Here is a 25,128-nt window from a genome sequence, read left to right as displayed (position 1 = left end):
TGGTCTTTCTCCAATTCCCACTGGGACAGATCTTGGTATTTCTCATCTTTACACTGCTCCAGCTCTTGGACACTCTCATTTCCCCACTGGGGCAGTTCCTGGCCCATGTAGGGTTCCCACTCTCTCTCCTCCCTGGCCAAGTCCCACCCCACAGTCTGTGGCCCTGGCAGCTCTGCCCCCCCACTGCCCCCTCCCACTGCTCCCCGAGGGCTTCCAGCCACCCAGGGCAGAGGCTGCGGGGGCAGCAGGGGCTGTGCAGGGCACGGCCCTGGCTCTGTGCCTCGGCTGGGGGCGAAGGAGGTGACTGCCTTGGCACAGCCACCAGCCCAGCCCTGGCCCCAAGGGAGCTGCCTCTGGCCCCATCCCAGCTCCCTCTTTCCCCTCTCCCTCCAGGGCTGGCCATCACCTGCAGCCTCATCCACAGGCCTGGCTACTCTGTGGCAGGGAGGGAGTTGGGGTTCACCTCCTCCGTGAGCATCTCCATCACGCACTGCCACAGAGGCTCTCAGGGGAGCTGCTTCCTCGTGACAGAGCGGCTCTCCTGGGACTGGGCACCCCAGGGCACACCACACACCTGTGTCACAAAGGGCCACCCCGGCACCCCAACAACAGCTGACCCCACTGAAGTGGCATGGAGCAGCCCTAGACTTGGGCACTTGTAGCCCCTGATGTGCCCGGAGCCCTGTGAGGCTTTGGACACGGTCCCATAGGACAGCCCGAGCCCCACCCTGCAGAGCCCTGGCTTTGGAGGCTGGGCTATTCGGGGCACGAGCCACTGGCCAGATAGACACAGCCAGGGAGTTCTGGGCACTGGCTCCATGTCCAGCTGCAGGCCGGGGACAAGGGGTGTCCCTCAGGGCTCTGCCTTGGCCCCTGGGCTCTTGAATGGCTTGCCCAGGGACACAGACTTGGCCACACTGAAGCTGTTTCAGAATTTCAGAGCTCTGCTGCTTTCCCTGGCCTCATCTGGCTCCCGAGATGGACCAGGCACAGGTGAGCATGGTTGGAAAAGCAGCATCTTTTATTAATGTGTCCGTACTGAAGCCACCCTGTGTCACCCCCTCAGGGTGCTGCACAGGCTCTGGGCCAACCTCCTTCACACAACTTTTCTCTGAAGGAAATCTGTTCTTGTCTTACCTGAGGATTCAGGTAAACTGGTTTAACTTTACTAGTAGGGATAGATCAGTTTTCTTTGTCTGAATAATTACTTTTGCATTCCTGAAAATTCTGCACCTATCAAGACACCTTGATTAATTTTAATTGATCCTGAGCAGGTGCAGGGCCTCCCACTACCGGAGGTGGGGATGTAGCACCCCGTGCAGGATTTCTCTATGTGCAGAGCTCTTTTGGATGTGCTGCTGGTAACAATCAGGCCAACAGCTTTCAAAGTGTCCATCTCTCACTTATCCTGGCTCTCTCCAGTGCACTTCTTGCCATATTATCACTTCAGTTACCAATTTTCATCACCAAGTGCTGACAGTGTGTGATCTGCTAGTTTCTCCTGAGCAATCTTTTAGATGCTGCTGTCTCTGACCCAGTTACAAAGGGAAGAAGTTCAAGGTGTATGAACAGCTATGTCCCGTCCCAAGCCCACTCCAAAGACGTCTGAGCTTTGATCAGTTTGGGCTCTATACTGTTAAATAAAAGACAGATAGCAGGTGTACACCAGCAAGAACAACTTCCTTTGTGCTTTCAGGTGGCCCCCCAGATGTTACCCTCTCCAAATTTCTGAAATTCACCCAATATACAATGTCCACAAAAAATATGGTTTATTGGACTAGATTAAATGATATAATGCTTAGACACTGTTATTTGTATTAACAATGCTCTTGCAGAGGAACATAACATGATACTTTTTTCCTGCCTCTAATGAGATCTCAATGCAGGTAATTCATGACAAAGGGCACTGGATGCTTTCCAAGTCACACAGCTTTGACAGACTATAAGAGATCTTGCATATCCAATAACTGAAATAGAATTTCAACTTTTTGCCTTGCTGAATTAATTTTGTGCTTTTGAGTTCTCTTGAAGCTGTGAAGAATTATAAACTATTGGAGCTTGACAAATACAAAGTTGTTCAGATTTGTAACAAAAATGCAGAGACAATCATTAAAAAACACCGTCCTTTAAAAGTTAGGCCACTTTTGACTCAGAGCATGGCTGGCAGCTGGGGAGCTGGAATAACACTGAAAAGTGTTATTATAAAGTGACATCAAACAGGTCAGATGAGTTTTCCTTTCTCTTTTCTTACCAATACATCTCTCCTCACAGCACTATTGTATCTGTGCAATGGATATCACGTTACATTTCTTTTTCTGTCTTCGATGTTTGTTGGAATTGTCACCATCCAAATAATTTGGGTAATGTATTCAAATGTAACCCAACAATGCTGAATAAACTGCATTGACAGTGGTTGGGTTTTGTTTGTAAAGTTGTCCTGAATGAAATTCCAGACAATACCCACCTCATACGTATATTTACAAAACATTGCACCAGTTCCATGGCACAGATAGATTATAGATGCCTTGCAACAAGCAAGCACATCACTAAAACTTTAGATAAAAACCTGACTGCCATTTCTGCCCTCTCCCATTTAACACTGTGGGCAACAAAATATTTGGACAAGCAACAGGTTCAGTGGATCTACAATCAATAGAAACAGATCCAGACAGCCAATACATTTCCATAATAAGTTACATGTATTAAAACCAAACCAAACCCCAATGTGTCTTGATCCTGAATTTTTCTGTGCATACCAGATCCACTGAGTGACTGTTTGCATCTCTATCCTTGGAGGAATGTGGCATCTGCAACCTGAGGCAGTAACAACCATGCACATACAAATGGTTTTATGCATATTCCACAGGAGACTTCTCACCCACAGGACAAAGTAACAGTACAACATGTTGAACAGGCTGTCACACCCTACTTACCATCATCTTCTCAACAAAATCCATTATGCTAATATACAATGAGCTTTTTAACACATAGTGAACAATACTTGCATAAACAAGTATAATTAATTTATCAATGTATTCTCCAGAGTTCTTTATTGATCACAGAAACCGATAGAGTCTAAACCGATACCAAAACCAAATTAAATTCAGTCCTTCACTGTAAATGAGAAAAGACAAGAGCAAAATTAATTTTTGGCAGTACCACAAACCGTGGACTTAGTGCGCAAACTTAGTGCGAGAGCTGGGACAGATTACAATTGAGTAGCTGAGACCAACCAGCAATCTGGAAGGACCCCAGTATTTTGAAGCAATTGTAGATGAGCTACAAAAGAACAGTTTTGATACAGTTGCTTATGAGGAGTAATCTGGCAGAGGACAGTCAACATCAAGGACTGGTAAAAAACAGCATTGAAGTATGCAAATATGTCACAAATTCTGTTGGTTGAAGTAGCTAAATAAACATTTATCAGTTTATTTAACTGATAATCCAGTTATCCTATGACAAGGTAGTGAAGCAGGTTCACCCTCTCTCTTACAGGATCACAGAAATAACTGGTATGAAGCTTCATGAAAAGCTTTGCTCTGGCACCAGGCTGTGCTTGCAAGCTGAGTTCTAATGTAGAGAGCTGCTGCAAAGTGTTTGCCTCATTCATGTAAGGAAAATTTCCAAAGAAAGATTTCAAATCTTCCAACTGTATCAAAAAAGGTTTTATTTTAATTTGCTCTGCCCCTCTTCACTGTTCCCCTTCAGAATACATAAATGATCGCTTGCAGCAATGCACCTCAATCTTTACCGAATAAGCAAATTAAAAACAAAACATGCAGAGTAGTAATAAAATATCCAAATAAAAACTGAACTCAAAGAAATGCCAAGTGGACATCTGATTCTACATCAAAACCAAAACCAAGCTGCCTGGGCTGTAAAGTTTCATTCCCCCTGTACTGAGAGGCACCAAAGCTCTCAGGGAGATGTGTCCTACCCAGAGATGCACTACACCCATCTAGCTCACTTCAGTCAGAGGTTCATGCACTGAATGAGAGCTGAGTTCTGGCACAACGTGGTGACACCAGCTGCTAAATCAGAAAACCAGGAGTCTTGTCAGACCTTCAGGAAAGGCAGCAGTGGAGGCTGGGGCAAGACCTGGAAATACCAAAGATTTCTCCTGCGCAAGAGCATGAATTTCAGTTCAGTGAAGAGAAGGAGTCAGCTCAAAATGTGACAGGCTCAAGCCAGCTTTGGCACTTGTGTTACTGCAAGTAATGTGGTGACCTGTCCCCAACTCAGCAGGCAACCAGCTGTGAAGGTTTATTTGCACCAGGGACTTGCACTTGAGCAACAGCTAAGGGTTTCTTATCCCAGGGAAAGCTCGCTTGCTAGCTGCAAAGCTGCCCAAGTCCAGCTGTTATTAAACAGAGACATGAGGTAATCATTATTTCCAGAAGAATTAACAGGATGCCAGGGGTGACACATGAAAAATGACAGATAGAATTTTAAAATACACGAACAAGTAGGCTTAAAACCTGCATTGCCTTTTTCCAATTTAAACTCTGTCCAATGAAAGACAGTTTAACAGCATGAAGTGCAAGTTGTCCTACACTGGCTCAAAAAAAAAAAAAATCACTGGAACAATCAAACCCTGAACATTCCTTAATTAAATGGACAAGTCTCTTGGGAATGACATGGGCAGAGACCATACTTTTTGTAGACCAAACCTGAGCAGAGATTGGATTTTGTTTCTTTTCTGTAAATAGACAAAACAAGTATTTCAAGGTAGAGCTGAACTGGTTTCAAAATAGCAATGACCCAGGTCATAATCAGAATTTTGTATATACAATTTGTATTAACTTAAAAAAATAAAGAAGTTCAAAATACCTCCAGAGAACATTCTAGGTTAGCAAAATGTCCTGTACAAAAGTAGGCCACACTTGTTGGTTTAAAAGAAGTCCACAGCAGTTGGTCTCTTCTTAGCTGACATAGTAAATGGTCTCTTCATTTGGGGCTCTTTTGCTGGGGTCACTGTGGGTGACTTCAGCACCCCATGACGAGGTTTCTGTTCAGGATTGAAAGCCACACGGGAGGGTCCTTCTGGGCTCACTAATATACTTTTGTCAGTCTTTTTAAATTCTGTTGAAAAACAAGCCAACAAGTTAAAAGAAATGCAACCCCAGGAATAACTGGGCCTATCAATCAACTGTGGAATTTCCCAGCCCTGGAAGCCTGAGTTAGATCCTCAAGTCCACCAAGCATCAGAAGCCTAAGAACTTGGCAGAGAAAACAGATGGTGGTGAAGCACATCTCTCAGCAGAGTCCCTTGGGGAACAGGGTCTGCTGCAACCCACTGAGAATCCTCCCGATGGTTCCACAGACCACCAGAGACTCTGGGCCTTTTCCTCAGACACAAGTGCTCCAGCTATCCTGAAGAACACCACACTGGAGTTTAAAAGATCACAGTGAGTAAGAAGTGTCTCTGTTCTGACTGCTGAACAGCTCCAGAGACTCCTGGCCATCCCTTCAGCCAGCAGGGAGGCATTTATTTTTCATTTTGTTCACCTGTGTTATATTAACATGAAGACATTTACCTAAACACACTGTTCTCAATTTGACCTATTGCACACCTCAGAGAGTTAAAAAATACCTAAATGAATACATGGAATATGATTCTGTGCTATGGAGCAAGACATTTATTTAACAGGGAAAACACTGTCTGCTTACAGAAGAGGTGACATTTATCTACTCATAACCATTAATAAACCACAGGCAGCCAAGATAAAAAGCAAACTTTGCTACTACAAAGTCTGATTTTATGTCAGCACCTTTGCCTTGGGAAACAGAAGTGAGCAATGATGACTGTGAAGTGCACGTGTTTCCCTCAGAGGAGCCCTGCAAAGAGGCAGCTCAGGAAGGCAAGTCCATCACCCTGCTGCAGTGTTCCATCCATGAGGCTCCTTCTGTAGGTCACTAATCCAGCACCCTGGAATTGCTCAAGTCTAGCTGCAGGGCTAATTGTCCTGAACTTTACCATCTCCTCTGGAAAGGAACTTGAGGAGAGTTTGTAAACTAAATACAAATATTGAGAGAAAAAGGATCAGAATCATCCTGTTCTAGAGGTGTTCTACAGGTGTGTGAGTATGTACAGCTACCAGAGAGACTGTGGACACACACACGTATCAGACTCACCTGCAGTCATGTTTTTATTCAAGCCAAACGTGACTTTTTTGGAGCTGGGCGACTGCAGCTTGTTCAGCTACAAAGCAAAATAAACACATGAAATAAAATAAGATTTCTGAGGCAATGCAATGAGTTCTTTCACCTGAACCCCACTGATGTAAAGCAACCTGCTTCCTTCACTTGGTTTAGAACTGCCCCAATCCCGTGGCACTGACCCTTGCTAAGACAGCACTGTTTTTCTAGCCAAAAGCAAACATATTCAATTTGTGCAGAAATCACATACTCTCCTTAATGTCATTATGTAATTCAGCAACAAACAAGAAGATATTTGTGTGTTAAACAGACTGGCCCCACTGCACTCAGGCCTCAAACTAAGAGGACTTGAAAAGCTTTAGATGTTAAAAAGGTCTAGAGAAGAAGGCAGTCTTTTGAAGCCCTGTACTGTTGCCACTCTCCACAAATGAGAAGAAATGGAGGCTCAAAGTCCCTTTGCAAGACTGAAAATCAGTTTATGCTTTTGCTTTCTTGTGAAATGAGCAGATTCAGAATGGTGTGTGTGTTCGACAAGAAGATTGAAAGCAGAGGGGAAGGAAGAAGAGATTTCAGAGACATCTACAACTCATTTTGTGAAACTCTGGAGCTGTGTGTGACTTTGTCTACAGGGAAATGCCTGAGCATTTCCAGTTTTATCTGCTCATTTTAGGAGACTAACACAGAGTGGAAAAGACAGCACGAGTGAGGTCGCACCCTTTGCTGGGGAGCTTGCTTGGGAAGACATTTGTCCCCAGACTCAGCTGCCCTTTGTGAGATCACCTTACCTGCATGGATGTCCTGGTGGAAGAGATGGCACTTCTAGCTTTCCTGAAGAACACTGCCTTTGGTACAGTCGATTTTTCAAATTTTACAAAATCACTTCCTGGTTTCACTTTCTTTTTCTTTAATGGTGACAGAGCAGCACTGCTTTCCTGAGGAGGAGGGAAAGGGAAAAATGCTTCTGTACAAAGTACTGTAGTTAACTAATACCTGGTGCAGGGATCAGTGCTGACCACACACTCACATCAGCTAATCATCATATTTAACTCTCAGCAAGTAATTTTGCAATTAGCATGAGTGAAAGCAGAAGTTTAAGGCAAGTTCTGCACAGAAATAGGGAAGTCATTGCAAAGCACAAAAGGAAGAATTTGCAATGGATTTACCAAGCCCATCAGAGTGCAAACAAACACATTTTCTCCATGTGCATGAGGATACTACACAATTGATCCAGCTCTCCAGTGCACAAGTGATCTTTTTTTTCCCTTCACCATAAGCAAAAACTCTTCCGTGGTACTTCTGGATGAATAAGATAAATAACTAATGAACAAACACAACTTTGGGCTAAGATGGAGAGCTTGAAGAAAAAAATGTGACTATACTATCAGAAATCCAGCTGTTGTGTAGTGCTACTGGTCTGCTGCCTGAAATTCGTACTTTTATGGGACTTAAAGCAATTCTTGTCTCCAGCACAAGGCAATTCTTAGGACCTGCACTGGCAGAGCTTTCTAACCTGCTGTCTGTGGACTAGTCAGATACCTGTGGACTGTGGTGAGGGGAAGTTCAGCTATGCTTCTCATCAACCTACAGACATGGAATTCTGAAGGAATTCACTGAAAGCTGTGGAAAATGTCCAGAGGATATGGCCTCTTTTGATTTGAAAATCACTTATGCTTTAAATAAAGGGAAAACCTACAAGACTTTTAGCTTTCTAAATTGTGGAGACATTTCTGAAATAATGCTGATCTTGTCAGCTTTTTTTCCCTTCTCCTCCTCTTTCCTCTGAATATTTGAAGCTATTTCTCTGGAGGTGTGTGTTGTCCTTGAAATCAAGAATCAAAACATGCTCCTTATTTCTGGGCACAGGGCCAGGATTATATAATTAAAATCAGGAAATAAAACAACATGTTATTTCTCAAGCAACGAAAACAAAATTAGCAAAGCTTAACTTCCTCCGCATTTATGCATTTTAGCTTTACCCTGCCCTCTTCTTTCTTTCATCAGTATTCTCCCTCTCCTCCTGACTCAGCTTGCATGTATCTTCCCTTGTCTCCATCCCTCTCCTCCCTTTCGGCACACACACAACTATGTGAACTGGACAATTAAAAGCAAATGCCATAATTTCTTTGGAATTCTACATGTGAAGAGTGACCCACTAGCCCATGCCCTGACAGTCAACAAGCCGGTGCTGGGGCTGTGCTGCTGCCTTTCCCTCAGTGCCTTACAGTGATTTGTGCCAACAACTCATTTCCATGAAGTCTGCAGGAACATCTTCTCTTTAATCTATCACAGGTCTTGGAACCTGTTGGTCAATTACAGCAAAGTCTTACAGAAAGAGATGGGGGCGTCGTAATCATATTTTCTTAGAAACTAAACTTTTATAGACAAAGAAAAACCAGGTGTGAGATATGGAATATTGAGACAACAGGAGACAAAGCCAATGGTTCCTACTTGGAAAGCTGTGCAGTGAGAGAAATGCAGTTTGAATAGTCCCTCTCAGGAGTTTATCATCAAAAACCAGAAAATGTCAGTTATTTTATTGTTATTTAAGCAAAGTTCCAATATCAACATTTTTCTCCTGTGAAGGACTGAATAGTTATATCTTCATATACAATGCTGCACTACTTAACTAATTCTAGAGTTTTAAACTTAAGTCAAACAGAGGTGAGGTCATAGGCTCATAACATGCACTTTTAACTCTTTTATGTGCTCATAATCTCATTTGTGCTTTATGAATTTTTTTTCCACCAAAGTGAGATTGTCAGCAAGACTTCCAAGAATGTAAGTAAACCCCTGAATGTGTTAGGGTGAATATGCACATGGGAAGGGTGAATATGCACAGGGGAAATGAGCAGTTAAAAATCATTTCAGTGGCTGGAGAGGGAAGAACCTCTGCACTCTCTCTCTTAGCCACACTATCAAAATTACACAGTGCAAAATGCTTTCTGACACTCACATCACTGCGAAAAATCATCCCTGTTCTACTTATTGCCAAAAAGAAAATGGGGGTGGGAGATGGTGGGGAATAAATAGGTTGTTCCCAAACTGCAAGACATACATTTTTGAAGAAGATGACTACAAGCAGACCTTCCTAGCAAAAAACCACAGTATTGTCTTTATAAAAAACTGGATCATTCATAAATGTGATTACATAGCCACTGATGACATTAAAGGTCACAGGGTCATATTCTCTATTCCAATGTCTATTCTCTTTCCCCAAATACTTTCCCCTGACAGTCCTATCAGTTTGTTTAAGATGGAGCAGTGAGTGAGCAAAAGAAGCTGGAATGCTGTGGGCAATTTTACAAGGAGCTTATCCTAATCTGTGTGCTGCTGCTGCTGCAGAGGGGATGCTCCATCTTCCCATTTCTCATTGTCTTGTCAAAATATGATGCCCTTTGTAAGCATACTGTAAAGCTCAACCAGAGACCCAATGCAAAAGAATAATTAACACAGGGACTAAAGAAAAAAAAGAAAGACAGACAACCCCATCTTGCCCATAACATCCCATTTTTCAGCTCGATGGGTTCTTCCAGCTGAGAGGCTGGCACAGGATTTAGTGTCATTGTACAGCAGGGTGTGGATTTCTGGGGAATCAAGTTCTTTTTGGTGACAGTGCACGATGACATCAGCATGCAGCCCATGCAGCCCCATGCTCAGAAAGCTAAAGCCAAATTTGAAAATGAGCCTGGCAGTTCCTGAAGCAGGCAGAGAAAAGAATGAGATGTACATACCACCTTCCTGCTTTTCTTGCATGCAGTCTCCAGAACTCCATTGGCTTCGACTGAGTTTAGCACCTCTTTCACTTTTCTCTTCTTTTTCAGGGCTGCTGCATTCTGACTGGAGACTTTCATCCCTTCCAAACCAACTAACTTTGTCTTCACTGCAACTTTTCTGGAGGGCACAGATTCAGCCCCTGCCTTTCTTGGCAGGGTCCCCAGCACGCCTTCCTTGTTGGGTTTCAGGTCAGTTTGCTGCACAGGGGGTTCCCCATTCACCAGGACAGCCCCTGCTTTCTGCTTCTTTTTCATAGCCTTAGGAGGTGATGGCGTGACAGATGGGCTGACATCCTCTGCTGCACTGGCACTGGCTGGTCCATTCTGACATGCTGGTTTTGCAGGAACATTCTGCACTTTTGGATTCACGTTCTTCAAATGACTCTTTTTACTCTGCTCTGCGTCAATCAGACTGTTCTGCGCAGAGATACTGTGATTTTCTCTGGTGTCAGTTGCTACATTTGTGGTCTCACTGGTCTCATTTACTAGCAATTTCTTTTTCTTCCTCTCCTTGTTGTTTTCTGGCACCTTTTCCTGGCTAGAAGCATTAGATCCAGATGTTTCAGCTTTTCCCTCCTCACAATTTCCATCAGCTGTTCCAGAATCAGCACTTGGGCTGTCCCTCTTCTTCCGTTTTTTCCTCTTCCTCTGGGAAACTGATGACACCTTCACACTTGAAAGCTCTTCTTTATCCTCTAAATCCATCCCAAAAAGAATGCCATAACACAGATGTGAAACACAAAGGTACTTAAAACAACTGAACTCTATTTTTTTTTTTGTTCTTTTCTTTTAAAATAGGTGTACCATTTTCCTGTTCTCAGCCCGCACAACAGTTTCACTGTTACAGCTGCTCAGGACACTGCAGTCTGCTGATGTCTGGCCTAATTAATACTTTGCTAATTTTGCCTTGTCACAACTAAGATCTAAACCATTCCCTGTGGCAACCTTATTTTTCATAGCAACATCCCTAGAAAGAAGATGGGCTGTTAAGCCCATCAGAAGGGCAACTCGGGGGTTCAGTATTCCAACATCCCCAAATTCTTATATTTCAACACTCATCCTGTTTTAAGACTGACATGTTTCTGCTTTCCTACAGTAAATTCACCTGCTCAAAGGAGTGATGCAAACAACTGCTTCCAGTTCTGCTTCTGACTGAAATTTTTGAGGTGATGCTTGCCTCAGAATTGGTAAGAGAACTCCCCCCACTTTCAAAGAGAACTTAATTTCACATTTAACCCTCATCACAGCAGGCTACAAATCAGCACATCCTGAACAACAGTGCTGCCATCCTCAGAACAGCTGGTATCTGACACTTCACCAAACTGCAAAAGTCCCTGCAAATTGTCTCTTTTCCAAAGGTTGATCTTGCCTTACCTTTTACTTTTTCCAGCTCATTTTGCTGCCAAGGCTTGACAGCTTTTTTCTTTCGCTTTCGCCTGCCGAATTCATCATCGTCTTCATCTGTAGAAACATCTTCGGGAATATCTTGGGGGAAGATTCCTGTTGAGGAAGGATAAGGTATCAGAAAACTGTGAGTCCTACTTCTATCAACAGTTGTATCAACTGTTCATATACAGTGTAACTCCCACAGAAAGTAAAAAACAACTCCTTTTTCCCCACCCAACCTTAAAGAAAAACATATGACTGATTCCTATTTGTTTAAGCAAAATTAATCATCTTTTATTTCAGGACGAAGTACAGGGTTGCTCAAATTGTGAAAGGAATTTGGCCATCTCACCAAAACCATGTAATGTGTCTTAATGAGCTTTAAAAAACCCACAAAACTCCCAATACAATATTCTTGAAATAGACGTTAAAAAAGAGAAAAAAAATTCCAGTATCTATCGTATGGGAGCATTATATATCATTTAATGGAAAATAACTGCTGTCTCTGTCTGGTGCTCAGTCCTTACCTTCTGCTAAGTCCTGGAACCTGGAGGGGAGAGGAAGGGAGAAAAGAAAAACCAAAACATTATTACTCATTTAGTACCGATAATAACACTAGCAGAACAGCACTACTGTACTTACTATGGTTTTGTCAAAATAGGAACAACATATTTTGCATAGGAAGTTACAGAGAGCTCACTCCAGAAGAGATCTGCCTCAGAAACCCCCAAACTCAAACCAAATCACTGAAAGGATTGAGAAAACAGCAGTTTAACACTTTTCCTGCATCTGTTCCTTGTGTCACACACAACCTGATGTCACATCCTGCAGAACAAACCCACCCTGTGCAGATAAACCTCTGCAGATAAACCCCAGCTGGCTGCAGTTGTCTGGTACCAGTGAGGAACAGCATGGCACCGTCACCAGGACAAGAGAGGCTGGACAGAAAGCAAATGAAAGTTGTTCAGGACAAGGTGAACTTCAGGAGAACTCACTTTTTGACCAGCTTGTACAGACGCTTTCTGTTCAGGGAAGGTGTATTTTTCCTGCTTGCAAATTCGAAGATTTTGTCAGCAACAGCCTTGTAATCAAACTGTTGGGGGGAAGTACAACACAGCTTTTCTTAGTTTATCCATGCAAGATAACTCAGTGCAACTCGTGTTACCAGTACATCAAGTATTAAGCTCAATAGGTAAATTGTAAAGATACACATCTTGAAACAGACACTTCCTTTAAACCCCAAATGTTTTCCTCTGTTGAAATTTACGCCCCCTTCACACACTGACTTGTACAGATGGCTGCTTCATTAACAGAACAGCTGAACTTGGTATCACTTTCTCAAACGTTCCTAACCTTAATTCTTACTCAAGAGAGAAGCCAACCCACTTCAAAACTTCCATAAATATTTAGCTAAATATCAGATATAAAGTGTGTCATGTCCTAATTCTTGCTTAAAAGCCACAGATACATGAAGTGTATCCACCTGCATGTGTGTTTGATGGGAGGGCTCTGCCAAAATCACTACACTGCACTGGCCCTGGGTCTAGAGAACCCAAATTGTAACATATTATCCTCTCTCCTATGTATCCTGATGCCTTTTCCTGGTTTTAAAATCAAGAGTCATACAGGGTTAGAAGGGGAAAAGGGATTTTACCTTGGTATTTATTTTAAGGACCCTTAGGTGTACACGTCCAGGTCATATGCATCGAGATGCACCCCGCCGAGTATCTCCCCCCAACATCGGGTATAACATTATAGGCTTTACTAATTAGCAGATCTATCAAAGATTCCCCAATGAGAGGCTCACGTGAGCCCCCCTCCCCAAGGAACCTTCTCCTGGATGGTTCTATCTTGGTTTACAGAATGTGTTCTGGAGAGGACCTTGGGCTCTGGGGCACACTGACCCCTGGCTATGAAGCTTCTAAAATGTTGAGTCTCTCAGCTGAACAAACAAGTCCAAGAATGTAGGCAAAAAGCACTAGGAATACAGAAGCTGTAAAAAAGGTATAACAGGGGTATAAAAGAAAAGGCAAAAATCTTCATGGCATCAATCCCATCATCCATTTTCAGTGAAACTTAGGCTGATTGCTTCCCCACCCGCCCAAACTGACTTGGCTTTTAGCACACACAATTTTTAATTATTGAAACAGGAAGGAAGGAGCAGAAAACAGAAGATACGGGAGAGAGGAAAGAGGAATTTAGAATTTAGAAATGGATTTATTTTACTACCACTCACAGAATACACGTTACATAAATACTACCTTACATTAAATCAGAAGGAGATTAAAATTTTGTAACCTGTCTATCCTTTAAGACCCTTTACTTCAGCACCTCTTGAAAGGAAGGGGGAAAAAGAAGTAACAATAACAGAGTAAGCAAGCCACAAACCTGAAGAACAGTCCCGATCCCATCATCAGCATTTTCATTGATATCCTCTGTTTTTTCAGAGCTCTGTGCTGATTTTCTTGACAGACATCTGTCTGCTATTGTAGAAAAAAGACTGAATATTAATGGTTTGTTTGAGATAGTGACTCCAAAAGAACAAACTTTATTAAGCACATCTGAAGGGAAGATGGGAAAACACAATTATCCTCAAAGCACCCTGAACATGTGTTTGATTGGTTCAAAGCAGTATTTTCAGGAAACAAATTTTTCCATCTTGGCAACTCTTACCAGGGCAATATAGAGCTTTCTCCTCACCTTTGGTTTTAAGCACCTCTTCATTTTCCTCTCTGCCTTCTTCAGAAGCATCCTCTTCATCACTGTGGGTACCCAGCTCTTTCATCAGGTCTTCAATGGCAAATGGGGACTGATCCATGATCATCTCAAAGATGCCGGTGGCCACAGCATGGAGCACGCAGCGACTGTGTCACAGGAGAGCAGGGTGAGCCCAAAGGCAGACCATAAACACCCTTCCCTCTCATGTTAAAAAGGGGGGAATTGGAGGGAAAATGGATGAGAAAGAACGTGGAAGAACACCACGCTCTTCAGATGATGAAAGTGAACCTGTTACTCCCTAAACAGAAGTCCTTTAATCCAAGCAGTGTCCTGCTAATGTGCCCCTCTTAAATTTCACTGTTTGTATGCTGACCTGTATTACACTGCAAAGAAGCCAACCAGCTCAGCTGCTCTATGCATTAAAAAATTAAAATAATTGGACAAATTAACCAATAGAGGTTGATATAGTTCTTAAAAATCCATGCAGACTATCCATAGCTTTGATAAACACAAATTAGCTTCAAATGACCGTGAACATTGCTGGTAAAATACCCTTCTTTTTCTACATTCTGAAATCATGACTCTTTGATCCATTTATTACCATATTCAGAGTTTCTTAATTCTTAAAATATATTTATCCTTTCATTGAACTTACTCTTTTGATTTGGCAGCAATTTTGCAGAAAGGTTCGATAAACTTGAGATTCTGGTCTGCTGTGAGCTGTTTGATTAGAAAGAAAAATCCTGTGAGTACAGAAAATACTGTATGTGTACACTGAAATTCCATGAATATTGGTGTTTGTACAGGAATCAGTGTTGGAGAACCTTCTTTAACAGTCTTTCAGCATAGTATCTAATTCCAACTGGCAGAGGTATCCAGGGCCTTTTTGTTACCACTGCTACCACTAACTTCCAGATTTCCCTGGAACTATAATAAAAACACTGACTGCCTTGCAGACTTTTTTCTGCTGCGTACAGAAATACAACAAGGCTTCTTACTTTAGATATGGAAACAGGAGGCAGAGAAAACTTAAAACAATTTTGTGTACTTTCCCAAAGAAGGTCTGTAGCAGACAAGAATAAGATTTGGGTTTCTCTCAACTGGGCCGCTTGCATCAAAACATTGTCAGCTACAGTAGAGCTAAAGACCAAGATCCTTCCCTTCAAAATTCAATTTATGAGCATTATCAGTGATTGGAAATAGTCTGGGGGACTCACTCCCCTCTCCAGGCTTCCAGTGAGTGGCTTAGCTACAGTTGTATGACTGTGGAGCTGCAGAAATGATTTGTGCACCAAGCTCTGGCACTTCTCTGGTGCAGACATCTCTCTCTTGCTCCACAATCCATAACCACAAAACTGCAGGCAGGATTGGTTTGAATACTGACTGGAAGGAATAGGAATGGAAAACTGCTAACAGCTTTGTCCATTGCAAGGAGAAGTATCAGAAGCCAGAGACAAAAGGAAGTAACTGAGGAGGAGCCTGGGACGAGCGTGGGGCAGCAAGAAGGTGGAGGAACAGGAGGAATGCACTTGGGCTTTGCTGCTGCAAAACTCTGCACCACTGGAACAGCAGCCAAAATTAAGTCACAAATTAACTGTCACAGCAAAACACAGCAGGGCAAGACAGATGTCACCAGCAAAACAAACATCTGGATGTGGAGGGTAAACTGCACAATGCACAAACAATAAGCAAATATTAGACAATGGTGAAAGCTCACTTTCCTCCTCTATTTAGGTGTTACATAACGAGCCAAGAGCAGGCTTTATGTCAGCCTTTGCAAAAGCAAAGACTGGAAAACAAGTTCACACAAGGGAAATTACACTGAGTCCCTTCTGAAACAAACAAATGAGAAATGGTCTAACTTCTCTATCGCTATTTTTCCAACCTCAATTTGGAGCAGCATAGCAGTACTCAGGAACTTCAGAGAAACTACAATATTCTCACTGTCAAAGACATGAATAAAAGTAAAAGTGTAACTTGTAGTAAGTCACTTTCTTCATGCTTACTCAGTGTTGTTATGCTACATTTAAAACAATTAAAAATTGCATAATCTAAAAATTGCATAATCTAAAAATTACATTTCTTCTAAGATGCTGCATGCCACAGTTAACATCAATCAGGAAGAAAATGACAAAATATTTTCTAACCTCCTTTGCACCAACTTTAGCCAATTCATCCAGATAGATATCAATGAAATGGAACTTTATCCCAGTGGGAGAATTGCTGTCTGGGTCCATAACTTCTTTCATTAATAGCTGCAGCAATGGTTCAACTAGACTGAAAAAAAATAATAAAGGGGAAAAAAAAGAACAAGATATTCATATTCAATTGCTCATGTCTTATCTGCCTTGGAAACAAACTCTTGTCTTGAAAACAAACTCCACTTCTTTACAGTTATGGACAGCTATCCAATTTGAATTTTTTTCCTTTTTTTTTTATCCTGAGGCCTATCATTGCTATCTTTCAGGAGAGTGAAGTTTTGTATATTCCAAGCTTTCTCCCCTGGCATTCTTTGGGTCCTCCTGCAATTTTGCCCAGAACAAACATTTCCAGTCCCAAAGAGAATTCAAAACATTGAAAACCCATAAACATTCTTTCAGTTTTACTTTAATACACCTTTCTTCAAAAGCATTTTAAAAAGCAAGAGGAAAGAAAGTCATGCTAGGCAGCTTCTCGGCTCCACCTGGGGAGGGAAAGGCAGTTCTTGAGCTCCCTCGCTCTGCAAATAAAGGAATCACAATGCTCTCTTCTCACACTGCCTCCTTCCAGTGCAAGATGGAGGCCAAAGCCATTAGAAACCTTGTCAGAGATCAGTTTGGGTGACCATGTGTGTGGGAGGAAGGGCTTCAGCTTTATCAAACCTCCTCCCACACCTTCTGCTCCTGTCAAGGAACATTTTCATCTCTTCAACCTGAGGGCATTTACCCAGTGCAAAATTAAGGTGGAACAGGAGGGATAGGGTATTCTTTAGCTCTGCATTCCTTTCTGTTTCCACATGCCTGTGTGCATCCCACATTTCAGAGGGTAAGAGAGAGAAAGCATAACCTTAACACTGGGTTATTGAGCACTTTCAATTAAAAGATTTAAATCTCTTCATCAATTTAAAGACAACAAGCTTAGAAGTGGCACAGAGCTCTAGACAGAGCAAATGACTGCAATTATTTGCCTTTTAATAGAATATGGAAGAAATACAACCAAAACCACTGATGTTTACAACAAATAGGAAGCTAGTTTACAATTAAGGGGTTCTGTCTTATCAGAAGAGAAGTCACCATGATTAATCACAGTAAAATAAATATTAAAAAAAAAAGTCAGAGCCAATCAGAAAACCAACATAAACAAACAAAGAAATTCCTTTTCCATATTTTCGGGGATGCAGGTCCCCTGTCTGCACTCTCTGCAGGTGATATTTCATTGATAGCTCTTCTGGCCAAATCAGAAAATGAAATACATTAAATACTGTATTCAATTTAATGAAGTGTAACACCTGACTGTCACTAAACAAAGTAAGTGATATGAAGGACAAAAAAGCCTTAATGTTAAGACTTCATGACAGTAGCATCTATGGAAAAAAAGGATCTATTAAATGAAAATATATTTGAATACAGGTATATTGGGTGACTTGTTTATGATGCAACAACATTCAGAAATCCGCTTACCCCTCATCCCATTCATTTCTTTTCAGCACTTCAAAGGATTGCCTCAAAATCAGACGCATCAGCTGCAAAGCACAAAATCTGTTACACATGTTGTTTATGAAAACAGGTAGAGGAGTCACTGTGACTGTTACAGGAACAGATTTCTTGGTAAACCTCTTAAGCACAAGGTGGAAGGTGCCTCATGAACATTTTGACAGATTGTCTATCATGTAATGCAACAGAAGGGTGCTGTGAAGCAAAAAAAGGCAACTATTTTCATATGCTAAGCACAGAAAAATCCATGATCATTTCTACTATACAGCCTTCTCTTGATTCACACCCCTGATTTCTTCATTAAGTGCTGCCTTAATCTAAGAAAAGCCACATCTTAAACTGGCTCAACAATACGGGACAGATGATAACAATAATAATTTAATTTACTCTAAACTTGCACTAAGAGACAGTGGTATGTAACTACATTCAACTAGCTCAAAACACCTCTCTTACTGAAATAACTTGTATCTGCTAATATTGGGAAAGAAAAACCACGAGTGAATGTGTCTGTAATGACCTTCTTTCAAAGAAGAAGACAATGGGATTTTGTTCTTCACAAAGGTACGCTTTTTAAGATTTTAGTACTTGTTTTAATATTCTGTTTCCTATAGAAAGAATTCTTACTACTGAATGTACTGCAGTGGATACTTTACTGGTGAAAAGGTGGGGTTCTCGTGCACAGCCCTGGTGCACAGCCTTTTATAGAAGAGTCTTTAAACAGCCTGATCTATATAACTGATGTTGATACAGTGTCCTTTGAGGCAGTATTTATATTCCAATATATAAATCAATGAAAAAAATCACTGTGTTAGGAGGGGAAGCACTTGAGCATGATATAAACTGCACTGGCTTTTAGATTCACGCAGTGGTGAGTGAAAGCCTTTGAAACAAACATCTCTTGCAATGAGTCAAGAAGATGATCCCTTCTCTTCTCTTAAAATATACACCAACGCATGTGCAGACAAAGCTGCCTTCCAGCACACCAGCACCACATGTTTTCGAGGAGAAAACCCCACCCAGAGATGTGTAACTACCATGTAGTACTTGTCCAGACGCAGATTGTCAATCCCGTTCCATTCCCGGTTCATCGTCTGCCAAAATGTCTGGATGAACAGGTGTCCTGCAAGGGAGCAAGGAAAAACACCTGCATGTCTGGCACAATGGGTTATTTTGCTAACCTGAAAGAATCTGGGATGCAGTTCCCTAGGATTCTCCTAGTGACAGGGACAGAGCTACGGGAAGACAGGCTTGAGACTGGTACAAGAATCAATTAAACTTGAGAACAATACAAGAAAAGGCACACAGCTACTTTTAAAAACAGTTACAGGCACAGATTTGCATTTATTTTGTGCTATATACACACAAGTTTGAGGAAAATATCCATTCTGCCCTCATTTCTACCCATGCAAGTTTTGGCATTGACTCCATTTCATGAGCATTTTGAATACCAGGGGCTTAACAGCTCATGAAACAAGGTTGGTTTTGAGCAGGAAATACACAGAGCAGTCTACACAGAATGGAAAAGTAAGGGGACAAGTTTGCTTTGCTACCTGTCCTGCAAAATCTCACCTATATCACACTGAAGACACAACTCTTCCTCTGCAGCAGCCAGAAAAAAACTGCACCTCATGCCTCCCTTAATGCAATCACACACACCAGTTGGACAAAAAGGAAAGAAAAATACCCCAAAGCAGCACCCCATCTGTCTGTCTGTATTCTGGCACTGTGATAGTGGAATCACCAAAGAGGGAAGTACCTTACTAAGCACTAGGTAATTAAATAGTACTTACGAGTCTCTGTATTCTGAAACACGTGGATAAGCTGTGAGATATTGGCTGCAAGTTCCTCCTAAAAGTAAATAAATATAGTGTAGCATGTTTTGGAGTTTGGTCTCCTCACTAAACACACAACCAGCAAGCAGCAAGAAGTATGAATTTCATGAAACATCTCTCAGAATGAGAAATATTCTCTCAACAGCTGCTTTAGTACTGCAGTTATCCTTCCACTAGGACTAGGTCAGCTGGAAGAGAAGTTTCAAGGGTATCAAAACCTGTTCCTTTCACCAGATCTCGGCACAAATCATCTTTTTGACAGAAGACAAAATTAAATTAAGAGGAGAAGAATCCCATTAACAAATGATGTAAAACTTATGGGGCACTGCTCTCATATACGTCTCTGTGGAGCTGTCTGGGCCACGTGTGTTCATGCAGACAAGTGATTTGAAAATTGAGGTTACTGAGAGCTGGTACTCCAAAACCAGTATCTATTGAAGGTAGGGAGACAAACTATTAGAAGTTGACCAAAATACATAGTAGAGACAAAGCTGTTAGTAGATGAAGTGCTACTGAACTAACAAAGGAAAAGGAAATGTGAAACTTTCACACTGAAATCTGCACAAATGTTATAGCAGTTAAGGGCAACCTGCTGTTACTGCTTTAGTTACACCAAATCAACATTTCATGAGGCATCTATTTCAGCTCTCCTTCTGAAAGGTAAACAGCTACACCTGCCCCTCAGAAGGTGAGTCCAAACATGATCTGCTCACGTTCAGATCACTGAGTTACAGTCACCTCTTCTCCTGCAGGTGCCACAGATAGGCTGCAGGGGAAGGAAAAAAAAAAAGATAATTTCCCCTGTTCTAAATTAGTATGTCCCTAGAGTGTATTTTGGAGGGACCCCCTCAAGCAAACACAAACCCACTTACTATACCTGAAGCAGAGGTTTATCCTGCATCCACATACAATAGAAAAGGCCCTTCCATATTTTCAGCAGCTCCTCCTGGCTGAAGCCACCTACAGACCAGAAAAAGTCTGAATGGAAGGAAAAAAACATACATTTCCACCAAAATATTTTCATGCAGTTCACTCTGCTCCCTGCTTTCTTCTTTGTTTTTGTTATTTTCCCTTGGTTCCTACTGTAAGCACATTAACTGGAAGGCAGTTAGGCATAGAAGAGTGATTCCATGACTGTAAGATTCTACCTTGTACTGAAACAACAAAGATTTCAAAGCAAGCACAGGTAAGATGAATACCAAGATAATTCTGATAAATCTCTCAGGCATATTTTTAACACCAAGTCTGAAAGAAATTTTTAATGAGGGCATCAGAACTAGTTTTACAAGAGACATGATGGTTTTTGTTTTGTTGTTTTTAACTAATGTCTCACTTTACCAATAGTTTTACTCCTTACTAGGGGTTTGTTTTGATAAAATAAACTTCTAGCAATCAACACAATTATTTCTGTATTAAACTGTAATGAAAATACTTCCAATAGTTAGTCTTGAGGTGTAGTAACACCTGAATTTTAACAGCAAAACAGTATTTTCATATTCCACAAGTAAAGTACTACATGGAAGTCATAATAGCTGCTCAAGAACTGGATTTTTCATTACATCAACTACATTTCTGTGATGTAAAATTGTAACAGTACATCGTTACAAGGCAGCTACAATGACCTACTACAGCTATTTTCAAACTATGGCCTACTAAATACTCCCAAGCAATTTCATGAAAAATCACTTTGAAAAGGTCATCATCTTCAGTAAGCTGAAATTTGCTCCACAAAGATCACTGTCTCAGGGGTGTGTCAGTCAAAAAGCCTGAGACCTAGCCTTAGACCTGAACTGTGCACCTTTTCCTTGGACCAAGTCATTTGAAAGCAATTATCACTCAGACAAAAACACCTGCAAACATGCTAGTGGAATCATCTGCAGTCCTGCTTGGTTAAAAAGAAAGGAAGTGAGGAAATATGCAAAATGCTATGTAGGAAGCCATATGTCCAGTAATATCAAGCATTAATTATAAATTTAACTTTGATTTGACAGTAATGTTAAGATAAAATATGAAACAATTTAATTCACTGTTTAATTATTCATTGAAATATTAAAATTAATAACATTTCTTAAGGGAATTATATGTGACATACTGAGTGGTAAGAAGCAGGTTTAACCTCACAGGTAGCATTAACCCTACAGAGGCATCAGACAGAAGTATCACCTGCTACCTATAAATGCGGCTCAGGAGTTCACAGAATTGAATCACAGAATTATTCAGGTTGGAAAAGACCTCTCAGATAACCACTGCCAAGGCCACCACTAAGCCATGTCCCCAAGTGCCACATCTACACATCTTTTAAATCCCTCCAGGGACAGTGACTCCACCACTGCCCTGGACAGACTGTTCCAACGCTTGAGAACCTTCAGGGAAGAACACACAGACTTCCATGGGGTTGCTTTTCATACATACAGGGCTTTTTAAAGTGCCCGAGGCAGTCCTGTGTCCATTTGACATAGGACTCTGACCAAAAGGTTTTACAGCAAGTTTCTTGCTGTAATCCTATGGCTCAAAAGGATAGTGCTCAATCCTAGTGGCTCAAAAGGATAGTTTCAAGATTGTGTTTTCTGTTTTTAAACTTTTCGTGCCACCCCCAGAAACAGCTGGTAATTAATAATTATTCAAGTAAGGTTATTTTAAACCTAAATGCATTGTATTAGCAACCACAGAACTGAAGGCCTTCTATACCTTAAACCTATCCTGAGAAAGATTTGGCTTTAGGGCTTGAATTGTAACTGTCCCTGTGCACTGTAACTCTGTTCCTATGTATTGTTGGGGCTGGGATTAACATGTTACAACCACTCACAGCTACTTTAATGCAATCCTTGTCAGCATTTCTGTCTGGGAGCTGGGCAGCTTTGACACTGCTGTCATTGAATTTGTTACAATTTTTCCTATTCTAGATAATTGCAATGGACCAGATCCACACAGGCACATTTCAGTGGAAATTACATAAATCCTTTACAGATCTGGGCCTGAGTAAGTGCAGCTCTGTCAGACAGGAAACACCCCAGCAGTGCTTCCTCTTTTACCAGAAGTTATTTCTGTTTACTATCCTTTCATCAGTTCATTCGGTAGTTCTATGCCTCCCACAGAGTTTAACTTCTTGCTGAAAATTAAGAGGTCTGGCTCTGTGAAGAATCTCCCCCAGCCTTAGCACAGACCACACTGAGCAGTCAGTGTGAACATCAGGTGAACTCCAGCACTTCTTCCAAAAGCCAGCACATTCTCAGCTCCTCAGGTTAGGGCATCTTACCTGGGTTGTGTGGTGTGTGAGCCTCATCCCTCTCAGAACACTGGATGGATATAAGGCTGCTAATTAATAAATAACTTAATAAATCACCTTCTCTCCTGAACATGCTTTTTCATCAAGCCCAAAGAAATTTGAATAGTACCTACCAGCACGTAAATCTAAGAGCTCTGGAAATTAGTCACCCTTATTTCCTACTCATTTGCATTCCATGGTGTGCTGATTTTAACATGCAAAAGGTTCACAGCCCAACTGAGCAACTTCCCTGTGATGGTTTCATGATGTCAGTACCTGAACCTGCAGCCTTTTCCCTCAGTTAGGAGTACTCCTGTCCTTCTTGTAGCTGCTTCCACAAACTCCAAGGAATCTGCACTTTGCAGTGAGATGCACAGAGCACTGCTGAACACAGACTCCCCCTTAGAAAGTCTCCAGAGCTAAAAATAGCTGAAGGCTCAAACAGTACTTGAGAGGTACATGATGTACACTGACCTAGTCCCCACGCAATCCCTAGATTTATGTTAACTGTCAGGAATGGGATAATGACTGTTTGGCTCTCTGGCCTGACCCTGTAGGGCTATCCTAGGTGTCCTTCCCTCTGTCAGATGTGGCTAATGGGTCAAATACTACCTGAAAAGGCAATAAACAATATCTATTCTACAGTCTTTTCAAGGAATTGACTCAGGTCCCACCATTACTCCAGCTCCAGTTTAGCCCTTGGGGTCAGGTCTAGGCTGGTTCCCCAAAGCCATAGATATAAAATATAGGTGCAGTATGCAGTAATATATAATTTAAATGTATGATAATAAAATCATGTACAAACCAGCTTATAAAATATATTTTATAAAAATTATATATAAATTATAGATTATATATTACATTACATATATTATATATAAGATAATGTATAGGAAAAACCCACATCCATGTGGAAACTGCACAAGACACTTTCAGGTGCATGAAGCTTCAGACTGGCATTGCCAGACTCAAACTGTCCCCAGAAACACGGGTGAACTCTTGTTCTAAAGTGCCAAAATATAGCTCCACGTTGAATTTATAGAAAAATTTGGCAGAAAAACTTCTGATACTATGAATGTGGAAATAGCCCAGATGGGTAACAGAATCAGCTTCAATTACACAAGTGCTGAAACACTCCTGAACCTTCCCCAATTTCCTCCAATGCTCCTGAATATCAGTCATGGAAAAAGACATCGCCTCACAGAAATACCAGAAAATGAAACTTCATGCTGCATATACAGGGCCGTTTCCAGCCTGGATCAGTTCAGTGCATTTACACCCTGCTCCTTGGGAACGAGAGCACATGAGCCATCCTGCTCCCATCCCAGATTTGTTAATGCTGCCAGCAAGACCCTCCCCCGGTCCAAGCTGATCCTTCCCAAGCCCCTCCAGAGTCCGGAGACACTTCCCGGCTGAGGATCCACGAGTCCCTCTGCTCCCGGGTGCTGGGGCTGCACGTGCGTATACACGGTGAAATACATGCGTAAAAGTTAAACAAAAATTAAAAAGGGAAACGGAAAATACACGAAATAAAAATAAATAAATCAAAAATTAAAACAACAACAACAACAAGCCTCCAAAAAAAAAAAAAAAAACAAAAAAACAAACCAACAAAAAAAACAAACCCCAAACCAACCCGGAAAGAAGCCCCGAGGAGGCGCGCTGGGCTCTGGGCGCACACGTGGTGCTTCCCTCCCCATGCCGTCCGTCCGCCGGGGCCGCCGCTCCCTCCGCGCCCCTCGCCACGGCACCGGGACCCTGTCCCCGTCCCTGTCCTTGTCCCGGTCCCTCCCGAGCCCCGGGCCGCCCCGGTCCGTACCGGCGGAGCGCTGGGTCCGCACGCCGATGTAGCCCCGCAGCTTTTTGAGGGCGCGGTCTCGGATGCGCTTCTCGTTGGCGGCCAAGCGCTGCGCGAACTGCACCTCGGGCGGCTGCACGGCCGCGGGAGCCATGGCCCGGCCTGGCCCTGCTCCGTTCCTGTCCCGCTCCCGGCCCGGCCCGCACCGCGCCGGGCTCCGCCTGATGCCGTCACCGACGCGGGGCTCCTCCGTCACCGCAGGGAAGGCGGGGCACAGGGATGGGCCCAGGGATGGCCGCGGGGAACGCGGTGCGCAGGTCGGGGCTCATCGGCACCAGCGGGGCGGGCGCACCCACGGGAGGCGCCGGCCGAGGTTTTCCGGGGCTTTGCACCCCAGAGATCACAAATCATTAAGGCTGGAAAAGACCTCCGAGATCATCGAGCCCAGTCTGTGACCGATAACCACCCTGCCAGCCAGCCCACGGCACTGAGTGCCACGTCCTTC

The 25,128-nt window shown here is 42.4% G+C and overlaps 1 protein-coding gene across 1 annotated transcript; it reads right to left on the bottom strand.

Moving 5' to 3' along the window:
• Positions 1–1,747: 1,747 nt before the first annotated feature.
• Positions 1,748–24,866, bottom strand: RRP1B (ribosomal RNA processing 1B). Its single transcript, XM_069022035.1, has 16 exons — positions 24,645–24,866; positions 20,438–20,520; positions 19,519–19,576; positions 18,763–18,848; positions 17,696–17,757; positions 16,184–16,313; positions 14,692–14,756; positions 14,019–14,182; positions 13,707–13,801; positions 12,314–12,411; positions 11,846–11,865; positions 11,307–11,432; positions 9,891–10,627; positions 6,945–7,091; positions 6,136–6,202; positions 1,748–5,082 (listed from the first exon to the last, which is right to left on the bottom strand). The coding sequence occupies exons 1-16, from the start codon at positions 24,775–24,777 to the stop codon at positions 4,892–4,894; spliced, it is 2,262 nt and encodes a 753-aa protein (XP_068878136.1). The 5' UTR covers positions 24,778–24,866; the 3' UTR covers positions 1,748–4,891.
• Positions 24,867–25,128: the final 262 nt, after the last annotated feature.

This window comes from Aphelocoma coerulescens, chromosome 1 (assembly GCF_041296385.1).
Source record: "Aphelocoma coerulescens isolate FSJ_1873_10779 chromosome 1, UR_Acoe_1.0, whole genome shotgun sequence".
Lineage (NCBI taxonomy): Eukaryota > Metazoa > Chordata > Aves > Passeriformes > Corvidae > Aphelocoma > Aphelocoma coerulescens.
Note: the sequence above shows the minus strand (reverse complement) of the source record. Positions and strands in the feature narration are given on the sequence as shown.